The sequence below is a fragment of the Equus quagga genome, chromosome 7 (genome assembly GCF_021613505.1).
Source record: "Equus quagga isolate Etosha38 chromosome 7, UCLA_HA_Equagga_1.0, whole genome shotgun sequence".
NCBI lineage: Eukaryota > Metazoa > Chordata > Mammalia > Perissodactyla > Equidae > Equus > Equus quagga.
Window position 1 is genome coordinate 69,746,082 of NC_060273.1, and position 16,959 is coordinate 69,763,040.

At 49.7% G+C, this 16,959-nt stretch overlaps 1 protein-coding gene across 1 annotated transcript; it reads left to right on the forward strand.

Annotated features, from left to right (window-relative positions):
- Nucleotides 1-10,984: 10,984 nt before the first annotated feature.
- Nucleotides 10,985-16,951, forward strand: RPS14 (ribosomal protein S14). Its single transcript, XM_046667299.1, has 5 exons — nucleotides 10,985-11,138; nucleotides 13,438-13,588; nucleotides 14,222-14,383; nucleotides 15,728-15,804; nucleotides 16,837-16,951. Exons 2-5 carry the CDS (start codon nucleotides 13,440-13,442, stop codon nucleotides 16,902-16,904), a joined length of 456 nt encoding a protein of 151 aa, XP_046523255.1. The 5' UTR covers nucleotides 10,985-11,138; nucleotides 13,438-13,439; the 3' UTR covers nucleotides 16,905-16,951.
- Nucleotides 16,952-16,959: the final 8 nt, after the last annotated feature.

The window sequence follows — 16,959 nt, forward strand, 5'->3', positions numbered from 1 at the left end:
CTAGCTCTCCCCTCCTGCCACCTTATCCTCCTTTCACATCCTCACCTATTCCAAGCTCTTTCCTGGCTCAGGGCTTTTGCCCCTGCCGCAGACCCCTTTCCCAATCTTCTCTCATAACTGGGTCCTTCCCATCATTCAGGTCTCAGCCCAAAGGCCTCCTCAGGGAGGCTTCCCTGGGGGCCGGCCTCACGACTGAGTGGTTAAGCTCGTGTGCTCCACTTCAGTGGCCTGGGGTTTGCTGGTTCACATCCTGGGCGTGGACCTACACACCGCTCATCAAGCCATGCTGTGGCGGCGTCCCACATTGAAGAACTAGAACAACTTGAAACTAGGATATACAACTAGGTACTGGGATATTGGGGAGAAGGAAAAAAAAAAAGAGGAAGATTGGCAACAGATGTTAGCCCAGGGCCAATCTTCCTCATGAAAAAAAAAGGAGGCTTCCCTGGTCCCCCAGTCTAATGTGGCCACCCACATAGCTCTCCATCATATCTGTCCTTTAACCCTTCCTAGTGTGCATCACAATCCATGACCTCACGTGCACTGGTCAGTTTACTGTTTATTGTCCCTCTCCACTGATTGAATGTCCCCCAATGGCAGGGCCCATGTCTGTCCTGTTCAGCACTGAATCCCCAGGGCCCAACTCAGTGCTAGGCACAGGGTAGGTGTTCAATAACTATTTGTAAAACAGTGGATGAATGAATGAATGAACACAGACACCCCAAGATGCACACCCTCCCCCCATCTCCTTCCACCCTTCCTCTACAACTCAGATGAGCATAGGGTTCCTCTATAGCCTGGTACCCCAGACATCTCAGTACAGAGAGCTGAAGAGACCCAGAGATGCAGACGGGTCCTGACCTTGAAACAAGGACAGATGGCAGTGGAGAGGCCTGGAGAAAAAACATGAGAAAGAGAGAGGAGAAGGAAAAAGGAGACAGAGCTGGAGAAAGGAGAGAAGAGGTAGACAAAGACGGGAGAACAAGTTGGGTTTTGTGGTGATAATCCCGTTTCTTCTCTTTATTAGCGAAACTAATAATTACCATTAATACCGGGCCCCTCCCTGGCCCTTTCATCCGGGCTGGTGGGGAAGTTTTGAAGATGAAAGTCTGGGGGGCCTCTCAGATGCAGGTTCCAGGGCTTCACAACCACTAATTAAACTTGGCAGCCCCTCCAATTACCCCCCTCCATGCTGTGCCACCTGACTCAATGCCTTTCCACGTGGGAACACAGCAGCTAGCTGCTCCCTGGGCCTGGCCTTCAGAGATGCTGAGTAGCTGCAGTTGGGGGGGTGGGGCTGTCAGCAGAGATAGTTATGGGGGAGGTGCCAGAAAGAGGAACCTCACACCAGGTGGCACTGAAACCCAGGAGCCCTGCCCCCAGCTGAAATTACAGCCCCATCCCTGAGGCTGGCCCCCCCAACCCCACCCCAGGGTCTGTGTCTCTGGGCCCTGCCAGATGGCAGTGGGGGAAGTGCCACTGGGAAGGAGGATCTAGCCAGACAAAGAGACAATCAGCACATCCAGCTCCTCCACATAGCCCCAGGGCCACCCAGAGACCGGGTCTCTGGTATCCTCAGAGGCCATTTCATTCCACCTCCCTCAAGGAGGCCTCCCCTCTCTAGCAGCCATGACTGACATCAGCCAGGCTCACCTGCACACCTGCAGTGATGGGGCCCTCACTACCTCCCATTATTGAGCCACCTGGACTGTGCGCTGCATGATCTCATCTACTCCCTTGACATTAAGAACAATCGAGAGGCTCCTGAAGTTCTGTAGGCAGCCCCAACTTTTCCAATGAGCCCCAACTGTCTGCTCCATCTTTCTACCAGGATGTCACATGGGTGGCTCCAAAGATAACAGGGCCTAAGCTTTTAAAAAAATTTTTTTATTGAATTACATCACTGCGTTGTTATTTAAGTTGTACATTAAAAAGTTGTACATTATTTCTTGTCTGTCACCACACAAGTGCTCCCCTTCACCCCCTGTGCCCAACCCTCAGCCCCCTCCAACGGCCTAAGCTTGATTCCCACCCCCCACTCAAGTTATGACCTCCTCCACCTTGGTCCCAGACTTCTCCACCTTGGTAAATGGCCCCACCGTCCCCCCATTGCTCAGTTCTAGAACCTGGAATCACCCATGCATCCAATCCATCTGAAAATCCTACAGAGTCTACTTGCGAAGCCTCTCTCAAATCTGGGTGTTGTCCTCCATCTTCCCAGTTGCCATTGTGCTCTGAGCTACCACCATCTCTCACCTGCATGACCATCTTCTCCTGATTCTCCAAACAAAGCCAGAGGGGACTTCGAAATACACAAATCGGAACACGCCACATCCTGCTTAAAGCTCTTCACTGCCTGCCCACGGGATGTAGAATATAATGCACACTCCTCACCAGGGCCCACCAGACGCCTGGTCTCCTAGATGACCTCACCTCTGTCCCCCCTTCTAGGTCCCCCCGCCCTCGTGCAGTCCCTCAGGCTCCTCTCTGCCTGGGCAGCTTTTGCACAAGCTGTTCCCTCTGCCCAAATGCTGTTCCTCCAGCTCTCCTCATGACTGCACCTTCTCACCCTCCAGGTCTCTTCCTCAGAGTCCCGTCCCTGCCCCCTCTAAAAGAGTGAGCCCACTCCTTACAGGTTACACCTTCTCGGGTCTGCCTGTTTCCTTCCCAGCACTTACCACAACCTCTAACGATAAAGCTGTTGGCCAGGTTATTTGTATAATGTCTGGCTGTCCCCTCCACTAGATTGTGCCTTCATGTCTATGGTATCCAGTACTTTATTGCTCACCAGTGCCTAGCAAAGGGGCTGGCACATAGTAGGTGCTCAACAAATGTGCTGAACAAATGAATAAATGAGGGTTGGGACTTGATGCTGGTGGGTGAGAGGCTAAGACCCTGATGGGCAGCCTCTCGGTTTGTTCCTGGGCCCAGCTCTGCCCAGTGAGGATGCTCAGTGCATGGTCCCAGAATCCATATCCTGTACCACCAACCCACTGGGTCCTGTTCTTCCCTTTGGGGTGACTCAGAGCAGGTCTTTCGCAAGTTGGTCCTGCCGTGTGGCAAAGTGAGGCCCGGGTCTGGATCTGGGAGTCCCGGCAGCAATCTCTGTCTACCTACTACACTATGAACCAGCTGAGTGACCCTGGGCACCTCCCTGACCTTCTCCTGCCTCAGCTTCCCCTCTTGGAAATGAAGATACTATCTGAGCTCCTGGGGGTGTGATGAGGACAAAGGGAGAATGTACACCAAGGCCACAACCCAACCATGTCCCACGTGGATGTCCTGACTAAAGTGCAGACTCACACACACTCACACTTGCACTCACACTTCCCAGCCGACTTCTGGGTTCAGAAACTTCAAAGCCCCTCCCTAACTCCCCGGCCCCCTGCACTCCTGCGTGCCAGCCTCAGCCCAGGCCATCCTTCCCCTAGAAGCATGGAGGTCAGACGCCATCTAGTGGACACCCAGGTGAGAGCAGGCATTCCAGCCCCTCTGGCCCACTCAGGGTGGGTGGGGCAGCTCCCTGGGACCGTGCCCTGACCGTCCTCACGCAGCAGTGCTGGGCCCAGGAACAAACCAAGAGGCTGCCCATCAGGGTCTTAGCCTCTCCCCCACCAGCATAAAGTCCCAACCCTTAACCCCCACAGGCCTACCCCCCCAATCTTTAAGCTCACTTCTCACCCTTCGCTGCCCTCCAGCCACACGGGACTGCTCCATGGGAGATCCTGAATGATCCAAGTTTTCCTTTGACTGGAGACCTTCCCACAGGCTGTTTCCTCAGCCTAGGAATTCTCCCCCAGCCTCTTCTCCCTGTCCTGGCTGAGCCTACTCCCGCTCCGGGCCTCTGCTTAAATAGCACCTCCCCAGAGCCCCTGACCAGGCTGGAGCTGCGCTCCAGTGTCCCACAGGTCCCCTCAGCCTGTTCCTAAACCTCCTCCACATGGGCCATGTTTCTTGCCTGTATGCCCCATTAGATAAAGACCTTGACAGCAGGCCTTGCAATGACCCCTCTGCATGCTAACTGCTAAGAGGGTCCAGGGCCCATACACTCAGACGGTGGATAAGTCCTGTGAAAATCAGAAGCAGGCAGGTCACAGCCTGTGGTGGACAGACACTGGGTGTTTCCAGGAAGGATGCAGGGTGCTGCTTCAGGTTGGGCCCTACCTCCAAGCCCCAGGGCCCACTGGGCTGCAGTTAGTCTCTGACTCCTGTTGTGCATCTGTGGTGAACTAACTCACCCTCTCTGGGCCACAGCTGCTTCTCCCCATCCTCCCCTTGCTCGCTTTTGCAAAACTTCCCTCCAGTGGGAGAAGATGGAGCCCATGGGCAAACTAAATATGAACTGTTGCTAAGAATGGGAAGTATGGGGCCTTCCAATCTGGGCTTGAGGGTCCAGGAAAGGGCTTACATTCTGCTTTCTCAAGGCCGAGTCCCTGCTCTTCATTCATCCACTCAACAGATATTTCGAGAATGCCTGGATCCGAGATGGAAAGTATTGGGGTTCTGGAGTCAGACTGCCTGGGCTCGGAGCCCAGGACCACCACCATGGCTGCTGACCGCTTACTTGTTTCCTCAGCTGTAAAAGGGGGGGAACAACCATGTCTACCTCATCGAGTTGAGAGGATTCGATGAGACGATAGATGCAACTCACTTAGTACAGGGTCTGGCACGTTGTAAGCGTGCAGTGTAAGGACTGTTGTTGCCTATTATTCATCGGGCAACTACAGGGTTCAGTCTCTAATCCCAGGCTGCCTTTCACCCACCCCGAACCAGGGCCTCCCTTGTCTCCAGGGCTCTGGTCCCTGTGGGGCCCTGGGCAGCCACTCCTCAGTGCCCCCCTCAGACTCCTCCTATCACCTCCAAGCCTTCTGCTGCCCTCAGGAATCCCAGAACATCTGCAGCAGAATCTTCTCCAACCCAGTCCTTTCTCTGAATACTCCTGTCTTGTCCTAGGAAAGCTGGCTGTCCCTGAGGACACTGTATCCCCCTGCAGGCCTCCAGTGGCTTCTCCCTTGTCTTCCACAGCCTGTGGAACTGAGAGAAGGTGGAGAAAGGGAGGGAGAAACCACAGGATGTGAGTATGTTGTCCTCCCTGCTCCTCATTGTCCCTTTCAGGCCATTCGCTGCCCCGACCCGCCAAAAGACGCCAGTTTTGTATCTTGTCTCTGCACCCTAGCACCCACGGACTCCACCTCAGTGCAGACATCGCCCAACCCCTGGGTCACACCCTCCCATCCTTGAGGGCTTTACCATGGACTCAGTGTCACTCCCAATCAGTTTGTTCCTGTTGTAGTTCTTGGTCATTTCGATATTCACAGAGACGATACTGCCATCACCCTGGCCTCTGGTCCCCTGACCTGCTCCTATCTAGTGATCTTGTCCCCCAGCCCATCTCGGCCACTCACTCGCATGCTTGTTACCAATACCTGTAACTCCTCCCCAAACCATCATCTCAATCTCATGCCCCCTAGTGCCTGACTGCCAGCTCAAAGTAGCAGCAGTACCCTGACTTCAGCATCCCTTGCCCCATCAGGACCTCAAATCCATTGTTCCTGGCACCTTCATGCTGTCCCTTACCCCCTGACGTCCTCACTACCTCAGAGATCCAGTGTGAATGCCACGCTCAGTCCTGAGCATCGTTCCCGTGCACTCGCCTTGATTCCCCTGCTCCTCTCTCAAGTTGTCTTCTCTTAGCAAAACCACAACCCTGGTTAAATCCAACACTCTGCCCATCGAATGCCTGCATCCATGCAGCTGAGCACAGCTGGAGAAAACACCAGCCCCTAACCTCAAGTGGACCCTTAATGCTGCCCCAGAATCACCCTCGATTCTCCTTGACCTCGGTGACCATTTCAAACCTCCTCTCACCTCCAATCTTCAATATCCCTCCCCGCCCTACCCTCCCCCACCCTCGCCATGCTGCCTCACAGCTGCTGGCTTCCTCCTGCCCTGCTGACAACTTCCCAAGCTCCCGTTCCCAGGTATGCTCACCCTCCAGCATCTTCCTTCTCCCGGGGTGCAGATGTACTATCCACGCCCCCATCTAAAGCAGATTCCTCCACCTGTGAGCTAGAGCTGGTCACCTCCCACTGACTTAAGGACACGGCTTCATCATCAGTTTTTCACTCTCAACTAGACCATTCCCATCAGTGTACAAATATCTGTTATTGATGCAATCTTAAAACAAGAAAACAATAGAACCTCTTGATCCCACTTCCTCATTCTTCTGCCCCTTTGCACACCTGCACAGCAAAACCCAAGAGCTGTCTATACTTCCTTCTCTCTCTCTTCAATCTCCTCCATTCCAGCTTTTGCACTCCCACCTGGCACACACACTGCCACTACTCTTGTCAAGGTCCCAATGCCCTCTGAGGTGCTCCATCAGTGGTCATCCTCAGGGCTCATCTCACTCAACCTCTCAGCACACGGACACAGCTGCTCATGCCCTTCTTCTTGCTTCTCTTTCCTCCCTTGGCCTCCTGGATGCCCCTCTCCTGGTGTTCCTCCCGTCTCTCTGCTCCCTCTTCTTTTTCCTTGGCTATCTCCTGCTCTCATCCCCACGCTCCTGACGCTCCATCCTTGGATCTCGTCTCTATTTACACTCAGCCTCTTGGTGGTCACAAGCAGTCTCATGATTTTAAATACCATCTAGATGCTGAAGACTCCCAAATTGACACCTCCAGCCCAGATCCTCTCAATTCCAGACTCATCTATCCCAAAAACTTCCTCAACATCTCTACTTGGATACGTAATAAATATCGCAAACTGAGACTGAACATCTGATCTCCCCCCACAACCTGCTGCACCCTCAGCCTTCCTTATCCCAGATGATGGCAACTCCATCCTTCCAGTTACTCCAACCAGAGATGCTGGAGTGAGTCATCTATGGTAACTCTCTTTCCCTCACGCTCCATGTCTTATCTATCAGGAAATCTTATTGGATCTACTTTCAAAATACAATCAAATGTGGACCACTTCTTTCTACCCCACTGATACCACCTTGATCTCAGCTACCAATATCTTTTACCCCCACTGAGAGTCTGTTCTCCACAGAGCATCCTCACTGACCCTTTGAGAACATAAGTCAGATCCAGTCACTCCTCTGTTCAGACCCTCCAATGGCTCCACTCAGAGTAAAAGCCAAAGTTCTTACAAGGACCTAAAAGGCCTAGTGATCTGCCCCCACCACCCGTTACCACTGATCGTGACATCTCCTCGTCACCCACTCGCCTCCCCTCACTCACTCCACTCCAGCCACACTGGCCTCCTTGCTCTTCCTAGAAAGGGGCAGTGCTGCTTCCACCTTTAGACCTTTGCACATGGTATTCCCTCTGCCTGTACTAATCTTCCCTTAGATACTGGCAAGGCTTGCTCCCTTTCCTCCCTCCCACATGCTCAGATCTCTCCTCAGCAAGGCTACGCTGCCCTCTCTACTTAACTCCACCACCTGCCCCAGGCCTTTCCTCAGAACACCCCCATACCCTGTACGCTGCTCAACTTTTTCTTCTTTCCGTATTACTAACCACCCTCCAACATAATAGAAAATCTACTTAGATAATATGTCTGCCCTTCCTGCCAGAATGTAAACCCCAAGAGAGAAGGGATCATTTGTCTGTCATGACGTAGCCCAAGGATCTAAAACAGTGCAAGATACATACTAAGTGCTCAATAAGTATTTATTTATTTATTTTTAAAGATTGGCACCTGGGCTAACAACTGTTGCCAATCTTCCTTTTTTTTTTTTTCTGCTTTATCTCCCCACCCCCCCCCGTACTCAGTTGTATATCTTAGTTGCAGGTCCTTCTGGTTGTGGGATGTGGGACGCCGCCTCAACGTGGCCTGACGAGCGGTGCCATGTCCGTGCCGAGGATCCAAACCCTGGGCCGCTGCAGTGGAGCACGCAAACTTAACCACTCGGCCACGGAGCCGGCCCCCTCAATAAGTATTTATTGAATCAATGAATAAACGATGATAGGCAGACTATTCTTCCTGCCTTCATCTAGCTAATTCCAACTCTATTTTCAAGTCTTAGATAAATGCCATTATTATTGTAGCTCAGAGCTGAGCACTGAGTAAGTGCCCAATAAAGGTATATGTTTCGATATATATTTTTAAAAGTACTGTTATTATCCCATTTTACAGATGAAGAAACTAGAGCCCAGAGAGGTTACAATTTTTGCCCAAGAACCCACAACTAAGAACTATTTGTTGAAATAATAAACATGTTGATTAAATAATCAAAGTGGAGTTTGAAAGCAGTGACCTTGATGGTTTCTGAAAGGAAGATAAGAGTTTCCTGTGGAAAAACTTGTCCTGAGGTGAGTGAGAGGGCTGCCTGCAGCTGTGCAATCAAGCCCTGCTCCCTTCCTGAAGCCCTCCCTCCCCGAGGTTTAGAGGTTTGTTTATTTAACATAACTCCATCCAAAGCAGGAACTCACTCCACAGTACTCCAGCCTCTGCTAACATACCTCCTCAACTGGGGAACTCACTACTCAAGAACACAAAAGCCCTCTCTTTCAAAGAATATAAAGAGACAATTCACAGAAGAGACACAAATGCTCAAAACAATCCATAAAGAGATGTCTGATCCTACTAACCATGGAAGAAATAAAACACAACATGGAGATATACTTAGTTTCTCAGTTTAGCAGAAGTAAAAATTGATAGGAACTTTCTAGAGGGCAGTTTAGCAACATAGGTCAAAACGTAAAATACATATTCCTTTTGACTGCTGGCAATTTACCCTGAGGAAAGAACAGCACAAGTGTGTTCTTGACAATTTTTGTTCATATTTGCAAATTGTGGAAATAACCTAAATGTCCAACAGTAGAGAACTGGTTAAATAAATAATGGTACAGCTCTACATGTTGTAGTTAAAAATGATGCAACACAGGTATTCCTGGTCGCTTGCAAGGAAGAGGATTGTGTTTCTGGGGACAGAGGGGAGGGGGGAGGGTTGGGCTTTTCTTGTATATTCTTTGGTAACTGTAATTTTTTATTTTTGTGGATGCATTTAACATTCAAAATAATAAATAATATTTAAAATATTTGTTTAAAAAATGCTATAGATCTCTACTAGTTGTTCTGGGATGATCCACAATGTTGAGTGGAAAAAAAGTTACCAAATTCCATATAGAATACAATTTCATTTACATTAGACTGCTTATTATATAATAAAGATATAAGTATAGACGTAGCTACAGAAAGTTATTTGTGGAATGATGCTCCTCTAGCAGAAAGAATTTAGAGATGATTTTTACTTTTTTCTACATATTTTTATGTATTGTGTGGATTGTTCACAATGAGCATGGATTTTTTTTAAACACCAAGGAAAAATATTTTAAGGTTTTTTTTTTTTCTTAAAAAAGGAAGTGCCTCTTCTGAATGTATCTGCATACATGATGTCTGGGAAGGACATACACCAAGGTGTTAAGAGTAGTGGGTAAAACTGTTGCTTCTCTTCATTTTTTTGTTCTCCTTTCCGCATGTTTCTATTTTATGGGTTTTCTGTAGTTAATTAGTTTTGTAAAGGGGAAAGGGGCACTACACTTTGTTTTAAAAAGTTCTTCCCTAAACTGAGCTGAAGTTTTTCAGTGGTATCAATTCCAGTGCATAAAGGGCTATATGCTATTCTGCATAATCCTCATTTTGTCCCAAAAATTATATATATATATGCAATATATATAACCCATTACATTGGGTTTACATATGTAATGTATGTGTATATACACACACATATATATACCTCTATACATATACACACATATATATACGACCTACTTCTTAGCCCTTCCTCATATCTCCATCTGTATTCTCCCAATCCTTCAAGATCCTTCAATATTGCTATTAGAGGGATAGATGAAAGTAGCTATTAAACATAACAGGCTTTGAAGTCAGAATTCCAAGTAGGTCACCAATGTGTGATCTAGAGGAGATATTAAAAATCCTCCCCACAGGAAGAAAAGGTTTTTGTTTTTCCTGCTTTATCCCCCCAAATACCCCTGGTACATAGTCATATATCTTAGTTGCAGGTCCTCCTGGTTGTGGCATGTGGGATGCCGCCTCAACATGGCCTGATGAGCGGTGCCATGTCTGTGCCCAGGATCTGAACCAGCGAAACCCTGGGCCGCCGCAGCGGAGTGGGTGAACTTAACCACTTGGCCATGGGGCTGGCCCCGAAAAGGTTATTTTAAACTATATATAGTGATGGATGTTAACTGGACTTATTGTGGTGATCATTTCATCATATATACAAATATTGAATCATTATATTGTACACCTGAAACTAATAGGTTATATGTCAATTAGACCTCAATTTTTAAAAAAGGGGTGGGAGTAGGCCTGGTGGCCTAGTGATTAAGTTCTGCATGCTCTCCTTCGGCAGCCCAGTTGGTCCTGGTTCGGTTCCTGGGTGCAGACCTACACCATTCATCAAGCCATGCTATGGCAGTGACCCTCATACAAAATAGAGGAAGACTGGCATAGACGTTAGCTCAGGACCAATCTTCCTTAGCAAAAAAAAATAAATAAATATATTTTTTTTAAAAAGGTGTGATCTCAGTTAACATCCCTTATCTGTAAAAGAGAAATTAAAACAGCATCTCTTTGATAACTTTGTGAGAATTAAATGAAACAATGCATACAAATCGCTTAGCCCAGGCTGGTATATAATAACAAGTATCGAATAATTTATTCTTACTTGGCCCAGTACATGGTAGGCGAAAGTCGGTGATTACCGTGCTGTTGTTGTTATTCCCCTCCACGCCACGAAGTGCGCTGCGGCCTTCAGGCTGACTAGGCCCGGGGTCAGGATGGCGGAAGTCCGTCTAGCCGCGGCCGCCTCCATCTTAGAATACAGGCCCGCCTCATCCCGCAGGCAGAGCTGCTTCGTGCAGTCTCAGAGGCCGACCTGCTCGCAGCGACACCGGGCCCCTTACCTCCTTTGGCACTCCCTCCAGTCAACCGTCTTTCCGCAAGGCGAGTCTTAATCTCCTTGGAAACACTAAAGGCGGCGTCTTCGGGGAGCCGGCTTCGGCCCGTGACCTCAGAAATACACTTCCGGAGACACGGACGTGACCCATCGCCCCGCCCTCTCCTCCTCTCTCTTTCCGGTGGCGGAGCTTGGAGAAGACGTGCAGGTAGGAGGCCTTGGAGAGGACAATCGGGTGGCATCCTGCGTCAGGGGGCGTTCAGCGGGGCCGGGGTCGTGGGACTGGGGTCTTTCCGCGGAGGCCGAGCCAGGTGCCGGGCGAGAGCGGCGCGACCGGCGGACCCAGACTCAAGTTTGCGCCTGGTCTGAAGGCGGCGGTCTCGCTCCAGGGAGGAACCTGTGAAGTGGGGACGAGCGCGGGTGTAGCTCGAAGGCCCTGGTCCCGCGCTGGGACCGCCGCTGCGTGTAAGCACGTCGTGGTTGGGGAGGAGCGGGGCTCTGAGTGTGATGGGGGCTCCCGCCTCTGTCCCGCCAGCGTCTTCCTGGGCGGTCGCAGGCCAGGCGCCTAGTCTCCAGTTTATTTCCTCGTCGGGAAGATGGGAATCGTGGATCCCATGGGGCGTAGTGAGGATTCCACGGGGCCGTGCAGGAAAAGCGGCCCTGTGTCGGGTGCTTCCTCAGTCGGGGCGATGGCAAAGTCGGGCACGTTGCAGATTCTGGGCGCTCGGGGCAGGCTTGTTAAAGCCAGAAACTGGGGGAGAGACTGCACGTCAGTGTCCACTGAGCACCTGCAGTGCGCTTGTACACCTCCGGCTGACAGTTCTCACCTGCCCCTCGGGGTGGCGCGCGGTGGGAGACTGCAAACGGGCATCCGCGTTCCCAGTGCCCACCGTGCAGGAACTGATAGTCATGCTGCTTAGTTCAGCTATCCTGGAGCCTTTCTGGCCTCCTCCAGGCAGAACGTGGAGCTGCTCCCCTGTGAGTTCCCTTGGCACTTTCCTTGCTATTCTCACCCATTGGGTCTGATTTGAGGGTAGGAACAGTGAGCTTTGTACACCCAGGGGCGACACTCAGTGCTTACCGTGATCAGACACTAACTAAACATTCTGTAGGGAAGGCACAGGCTGGATCGAGGGACACGGACTGTCCAGGTCTGGAGTGGTGGTCCCTTATGGGCCAGCGTAGAGAGTGCTGGGCTGGGAGTCAGGATTCTTTGGTTTCAGGTTTGGTTTTGCCACTGTCTTCATGAACCAGGTGAGGTTCTGCTGTCTCTGTCTTCTCCATCTGGAAGGGTACATCCTGGCTTCATCTGAGCCCTTCTTGGTTCTAGTGTCTTCTGAAAGTGTTAGGAAATCGTTCTGATTCTTGAGTCTTGGGAGGGTGAGGAGGCCTGGGGCTTTGGCAGAAGGCAGTCGTCTCCCAGCCTTCCAGATTCTCATGCTCACCTGCATTCCAGCTGTCCTTGTCTCCTTTCTCTGGGTCCTGTGACACTGTGGCTGCTCTTAGACTGCGTGGTATGTCAGATGGGAATTACTGGGTTTCACAGGCACCTTGAGTTTCTGGGCTAGGTCTTTTCTATTAGCCTTCTGAAGGGACATGTTTTAGTGCCTCTAATATTTAGTTCTGGTAAAAGCTTAAGAGTTTGGTTTTAAACAGTTGTGGAAGGGTGGCAGGAGATGAATTGCCAGAGGATGGGAGGTAGCATTTAAACTGGCTTTTGGAGGCATCTGGTGGGGCACAGAAATAGTAAGAGATGAAGCCAGAGGGGTGTGTTGGTAAGGGAGCCTTGAATTCTAAGCTGAGGCGTTGGTGCAGAATTCAGGCAGTGGGCTCCTCACCCCTCCAAGCGTCTTCAGCTCTCACCAATGCATGCCTGGGTTATTGGCTTTCTACCAGCCTTCGGGGCTGTGATCTTTTCCGGCTTCTGTGAGCCTAACCTCTAAATGGTGCGTGGGGGCCAGGAAACCCAGAACTCCTGACATTGGAATTATCGTGAGGTATAGACTGAGAATCCCCTGATCTGGTTCTGATCTCTGCTCTGTGACTGACTTGCTATGTTACCCTAAACAAATCATCCAGAATTTGTCAGCTTATGTATTTGGGACAATATGGCCCAAAGAGTTGATTTGCCCAGATCTACAGAGACTTTAGCCAGTGTGTTTCTCATATTTCTGAGCCCCACTGGGTAAACATTTGAGGAATGCTTGTGGTCTGCTGCTAGAACCCTCAGCTTCTATCCTGTGGGTGCTGTGAGCTGTGCTTTGGTACAAAGGTTTAGGAGAAGGGTTACCTCTCAGGGTACTTTGCTTTTTAGCCATCAATTGAAATCCCCTAAGTGCAGGGAGAAGTGGGTTTTAGTGAGGCAGTGATGAGAGTATAGCACAGTCCTGGGTGGAGGGAGACAGGACACAGAGGAGCAAATGTGGGGTTTCCTTTAATAGTGCGGGGAGAGGAATTCTGGAAATCCGTGTCTGTTGTTAACATTGGGGTTCTTTTCCTCGTCTCAGAAATGGCACCTCGCAAGGGAAAGGAAAAGAAGGAAGAACAGGTCATCAGCCTTGGACCTCAGGTGGCTGAAGGAGAAAATGTATTTGGTGTCTGCCACATCTTTGCATCCTTCAATGACACTTTTGTCCACGTCACCGATCTTTCCGGCAAGTGAGTACCTGGGTGGAGAGGCAGAACGCCAAGGGGCTGGGGGAAAAATGACCCCGCAACTGGGTGGTCATTTAAGGTGTTCTTTAAAAAGAATTTAAAAGAATGTTTAGATAGGGGAATGTGCTTGGTTGTTTGGTCCACACATACTGTAATTTCCCAGGCACTGGACTTAAGAAAGAGGAAAAGGCACATCTGCGCCTTTATGGCTTTAGAGTGTGGCGATCGTTGAATCCTCGATCTCTTGGTACTTTGTAGGGGCAGTTGTGGACTGGAAGTCCACCCTTGGTGCAGGTTCTGGCTGCCATCAGCAAGTTTTTGTGACTTGTGTGAAGTCACTCAGATTCCAAGTTTTGGTTTCCCTTGTATGTAAAATGAGGTTAACAGTGCCTTCCTCATGGAGTAATTGGGTGGATTAAATGCAAAGTAAATATAATGTGTCAATACCAAGTTTAGCTATCTTGAATCTTTGAACCCCATGAAGGCAGAGCCCATGGCAGTCTTGTCAGAAAGGATGCACGCTCAAGTTGACCTTCATCCTCTGCCATCCCTGAGTGTGACACTCTTTACTCATTCAAACATATAAGCACTCAGAATCCTTATTGGATGAGAAATGACCGTCTGCTTTTGTCCCAGGGAAACCATCTGCCGTGTGACTGGTGGGATGAAGGTGAAGGCCGACCGAGATGAATCCTCTCCGTATGCTGCCATGTTGGCTGCCCAGGATGTGGCCCAGAGGTGCAAGGAGCTGGGCATCACTGCCCTCCACATCAAACTCCGGGCCACGGGAGGAAACAGGTGGGTCAGCCAGGGGCTGGGTGTGAGATCATTGGGCTTGGGTGCCAGAACACGTGGATTTAGGCTTGGTTTTTCTTTTGTGACTTTGCACAGGACATCTTAGATGTGTGCACATATTTAATAACTGATTCCTGCACTGCTCCCCTCTTCTCCAACTTACTGTGTTTAATGAGCACCCACTGTGTACCGGGTGCTGTGTTCTACATACTGGAAGAGAATGTTGAGAAAAGGTGCTTGCCCTCTTGTGTGGTATGTAGGCTGGTGGGAGAGTCAGACTTTAAGCCCCATAAGCACAGGAGCATGTGATTTCTGTTTGTGGCAAGTTTTGGAACGCAAAAGTATGGTTTCAAGGATGGAGTTAGTGAAATTAGTTAAATCACACTTTAGTTGGTTAAATTACACTTTAATTTAAACTAAAATCTAGATGTTGTGCCAGGAGTCCAGTAAAGGAAGGACGAGGGGAGTTGTCTGCAGCCAGAGACAACTACAAAGAAAAGGTCTTGAGTGGGAATGAAGTTGTCATATCTGCAGGAAAGAGTGACAACAGGTGTCATCAGAAATAGGCAGGAGCGAGCTCCTTGTGGGTCTTGAAGGACACAGTAAGGATTTGGACTTTGAGGGGGTGTGAGGGATAAAACCTTTTTTGATAGTAATGACCTACTGAGAGTAGGGTTTTTAAAGATGACTGCTATGTGGGGACCAGATCAGAGAGGAAGTTGTTAAAGTGGTCCGGTGGAGAGATGGTAGTGTCTTGGGTCTTAGGTGAATGGAGCAGTTGGAAATGGACAGATCACTAAAAAAGACTTAGACTCATAGGATGTGTCAGGAAGAGACAGTGCTTTAAAAGGCTGCAGGCAGAGCAGGGTACAAATTATCACCCATGGGCCAAATCTGGCCTGCCACTTGTTTTTATACTGTTAGTGGGCTGCGAATAATTTTTACGTTAAAAAAAAAAAGGGTATGCTGGGGCCGGCCTGGTGGCGCAGCGGTTAAGTTCACACGTTCCGCTTCTCGGCGGCCCAGGGTTCACCAGTTCAGATCCTGGGTGCGGACATGGCCCTGCTTGGCACGCCATGCTGTGATAGGCGTCCCACATATAAAGTAGAGGAAGATGGGCACAGAAGTTAGCTCAGGGCTAATCTTCCTCAAAAAATAAATAAAAATTTAATTAAATTTTTGAAAGTATACAACAAAAACCATAAATGCCCCGCTAAGCCAAAAATATTTGCTGTCTGGCCCTTTATGGAAAGCTTGCAGATCCTGAACTAGAGGGTTGTGGGATTTAGAAAGAAGCCCTGATGACTTGGCCAAAGGCTTTTCTTAATGTAGACCTTCATTTCCTAGGACCAAGACCCCTGGGCCTGGGGCCCAGTCAGCCCTCAGAGCCCTTGCCCGCTCTGGAATGAAGATCGGGCGGATTGGTAAGTGTCCCCCTCTAGCTAGCACTTGGATCTGCTTTGAAGCGTTGACCCCAGAAAGCATGTGATGTACCCAGTGGAAACAGGGCCTGGTCTGGGCACTGTTGGCAGTCAGGATTGTTGGTGGGGACTGCAAGAGGCACTGTGTGACTTAAAGTCTCTCCCTGGACACCCCTGTTACCTTGATGTGAGTGTTGTCCTTCCCTTCTGCATTGGGACAGCACAGTTTCATTTCTGAATCTCTGTGTCCCACGCTGCCTGATGCAGGGCTTGAGACAGTAGCTGGTAGCACTGACAGGAGAGGAGTTAGCCTTCCTGTCCAATGTTTCTTGAAGGAGTTAATGCTATTGGCATTTTGTGTGGCCTGTCTCCTGCATCATAGGACACTCGGCATCTGTGGTCCTTCCTTCCTAAGTATCAGTAGGACCTGCCAGTCATTGTGACAACCAAAAGTGAATGTGGGGAGCTGCGGCTCCCATAGTTGAAAATCACAAAAGCCCTACCTTTGTGTAGCACCAGTGCCCTCACATGTGTGATCTGGCCCCTTTCAGCTCAAAGGAAGAGGATGTGTTAGCCCTATCCTATTGTTTCTGTGCACTTGGCAGCAACATGTACTGATACCTCAGTCTAATGATCCAGCTCTCTCCTCTTAAGATTTTTTTTCAGAATATTTTCAACCTTTGACCTATTTGAAAAGGAGATAGTCTTCACTTGCCCTGTTTCCAAGGACTTTCCCACTAGAGAGTCAGTGGGTTAGGTGTCAGAAACCTGGATTTGTCGTCTGCCTCTGGCATCCTATGGAGGTTGTGTCCCCTCTGAGCCTCAGTTTTCCCTTTGGAGAAGTAAGTTCAGAAGTGAAAATCAAGTTTTGAGGAAACAGCCAGTGGGGCAGCTGCATATCCATCTGTTAGGTACCAAAGACTCATCTGGGGAGCAGCGGCATCTGCTGTCGATCCGTTAGACCACTGGCCTAGGGAGGCATAAAGGCCTTCCCATCCAGCTCCAGGCAATGATGTTTTCTCTTCCTCCCCACAGAGGATGTCACCCCCATCCCCTCTGATAGCACCCGCAGGAAAGGGGGTCGCCGTGGTCGCCGTCTGTGAACAGGACTCCTCAAATTGTTTTCTGTTAATAAATTGTCTTCATGTAAGCTGTTTT

Excerpts from the sequence above, each read along its gene's own strand:
- RPS14 (XM_046667299.1), top strand. The coding sequence starts at position 13,440 with ATGGCACCTCGCAAGGGAAAGGAAAAGAAGGAAGAACAGGTCATCAGC. Across the intron at positions 14,384-15,727 it reads CGGGCCACGGGAGGAAACAG|GACCAAGACCCCTGGGCCTG; the intron begins GTGGGTCAGCCA and ends TTCATTTCCTAG. Across the intron at positions 15,805-16,836 it reads AATGAAGATCGGGCGGATTG|AGGATGTCACCCCCATCCCC; the intron begins GTAAGTGTCCCC and ends TCCTCCCCACAG.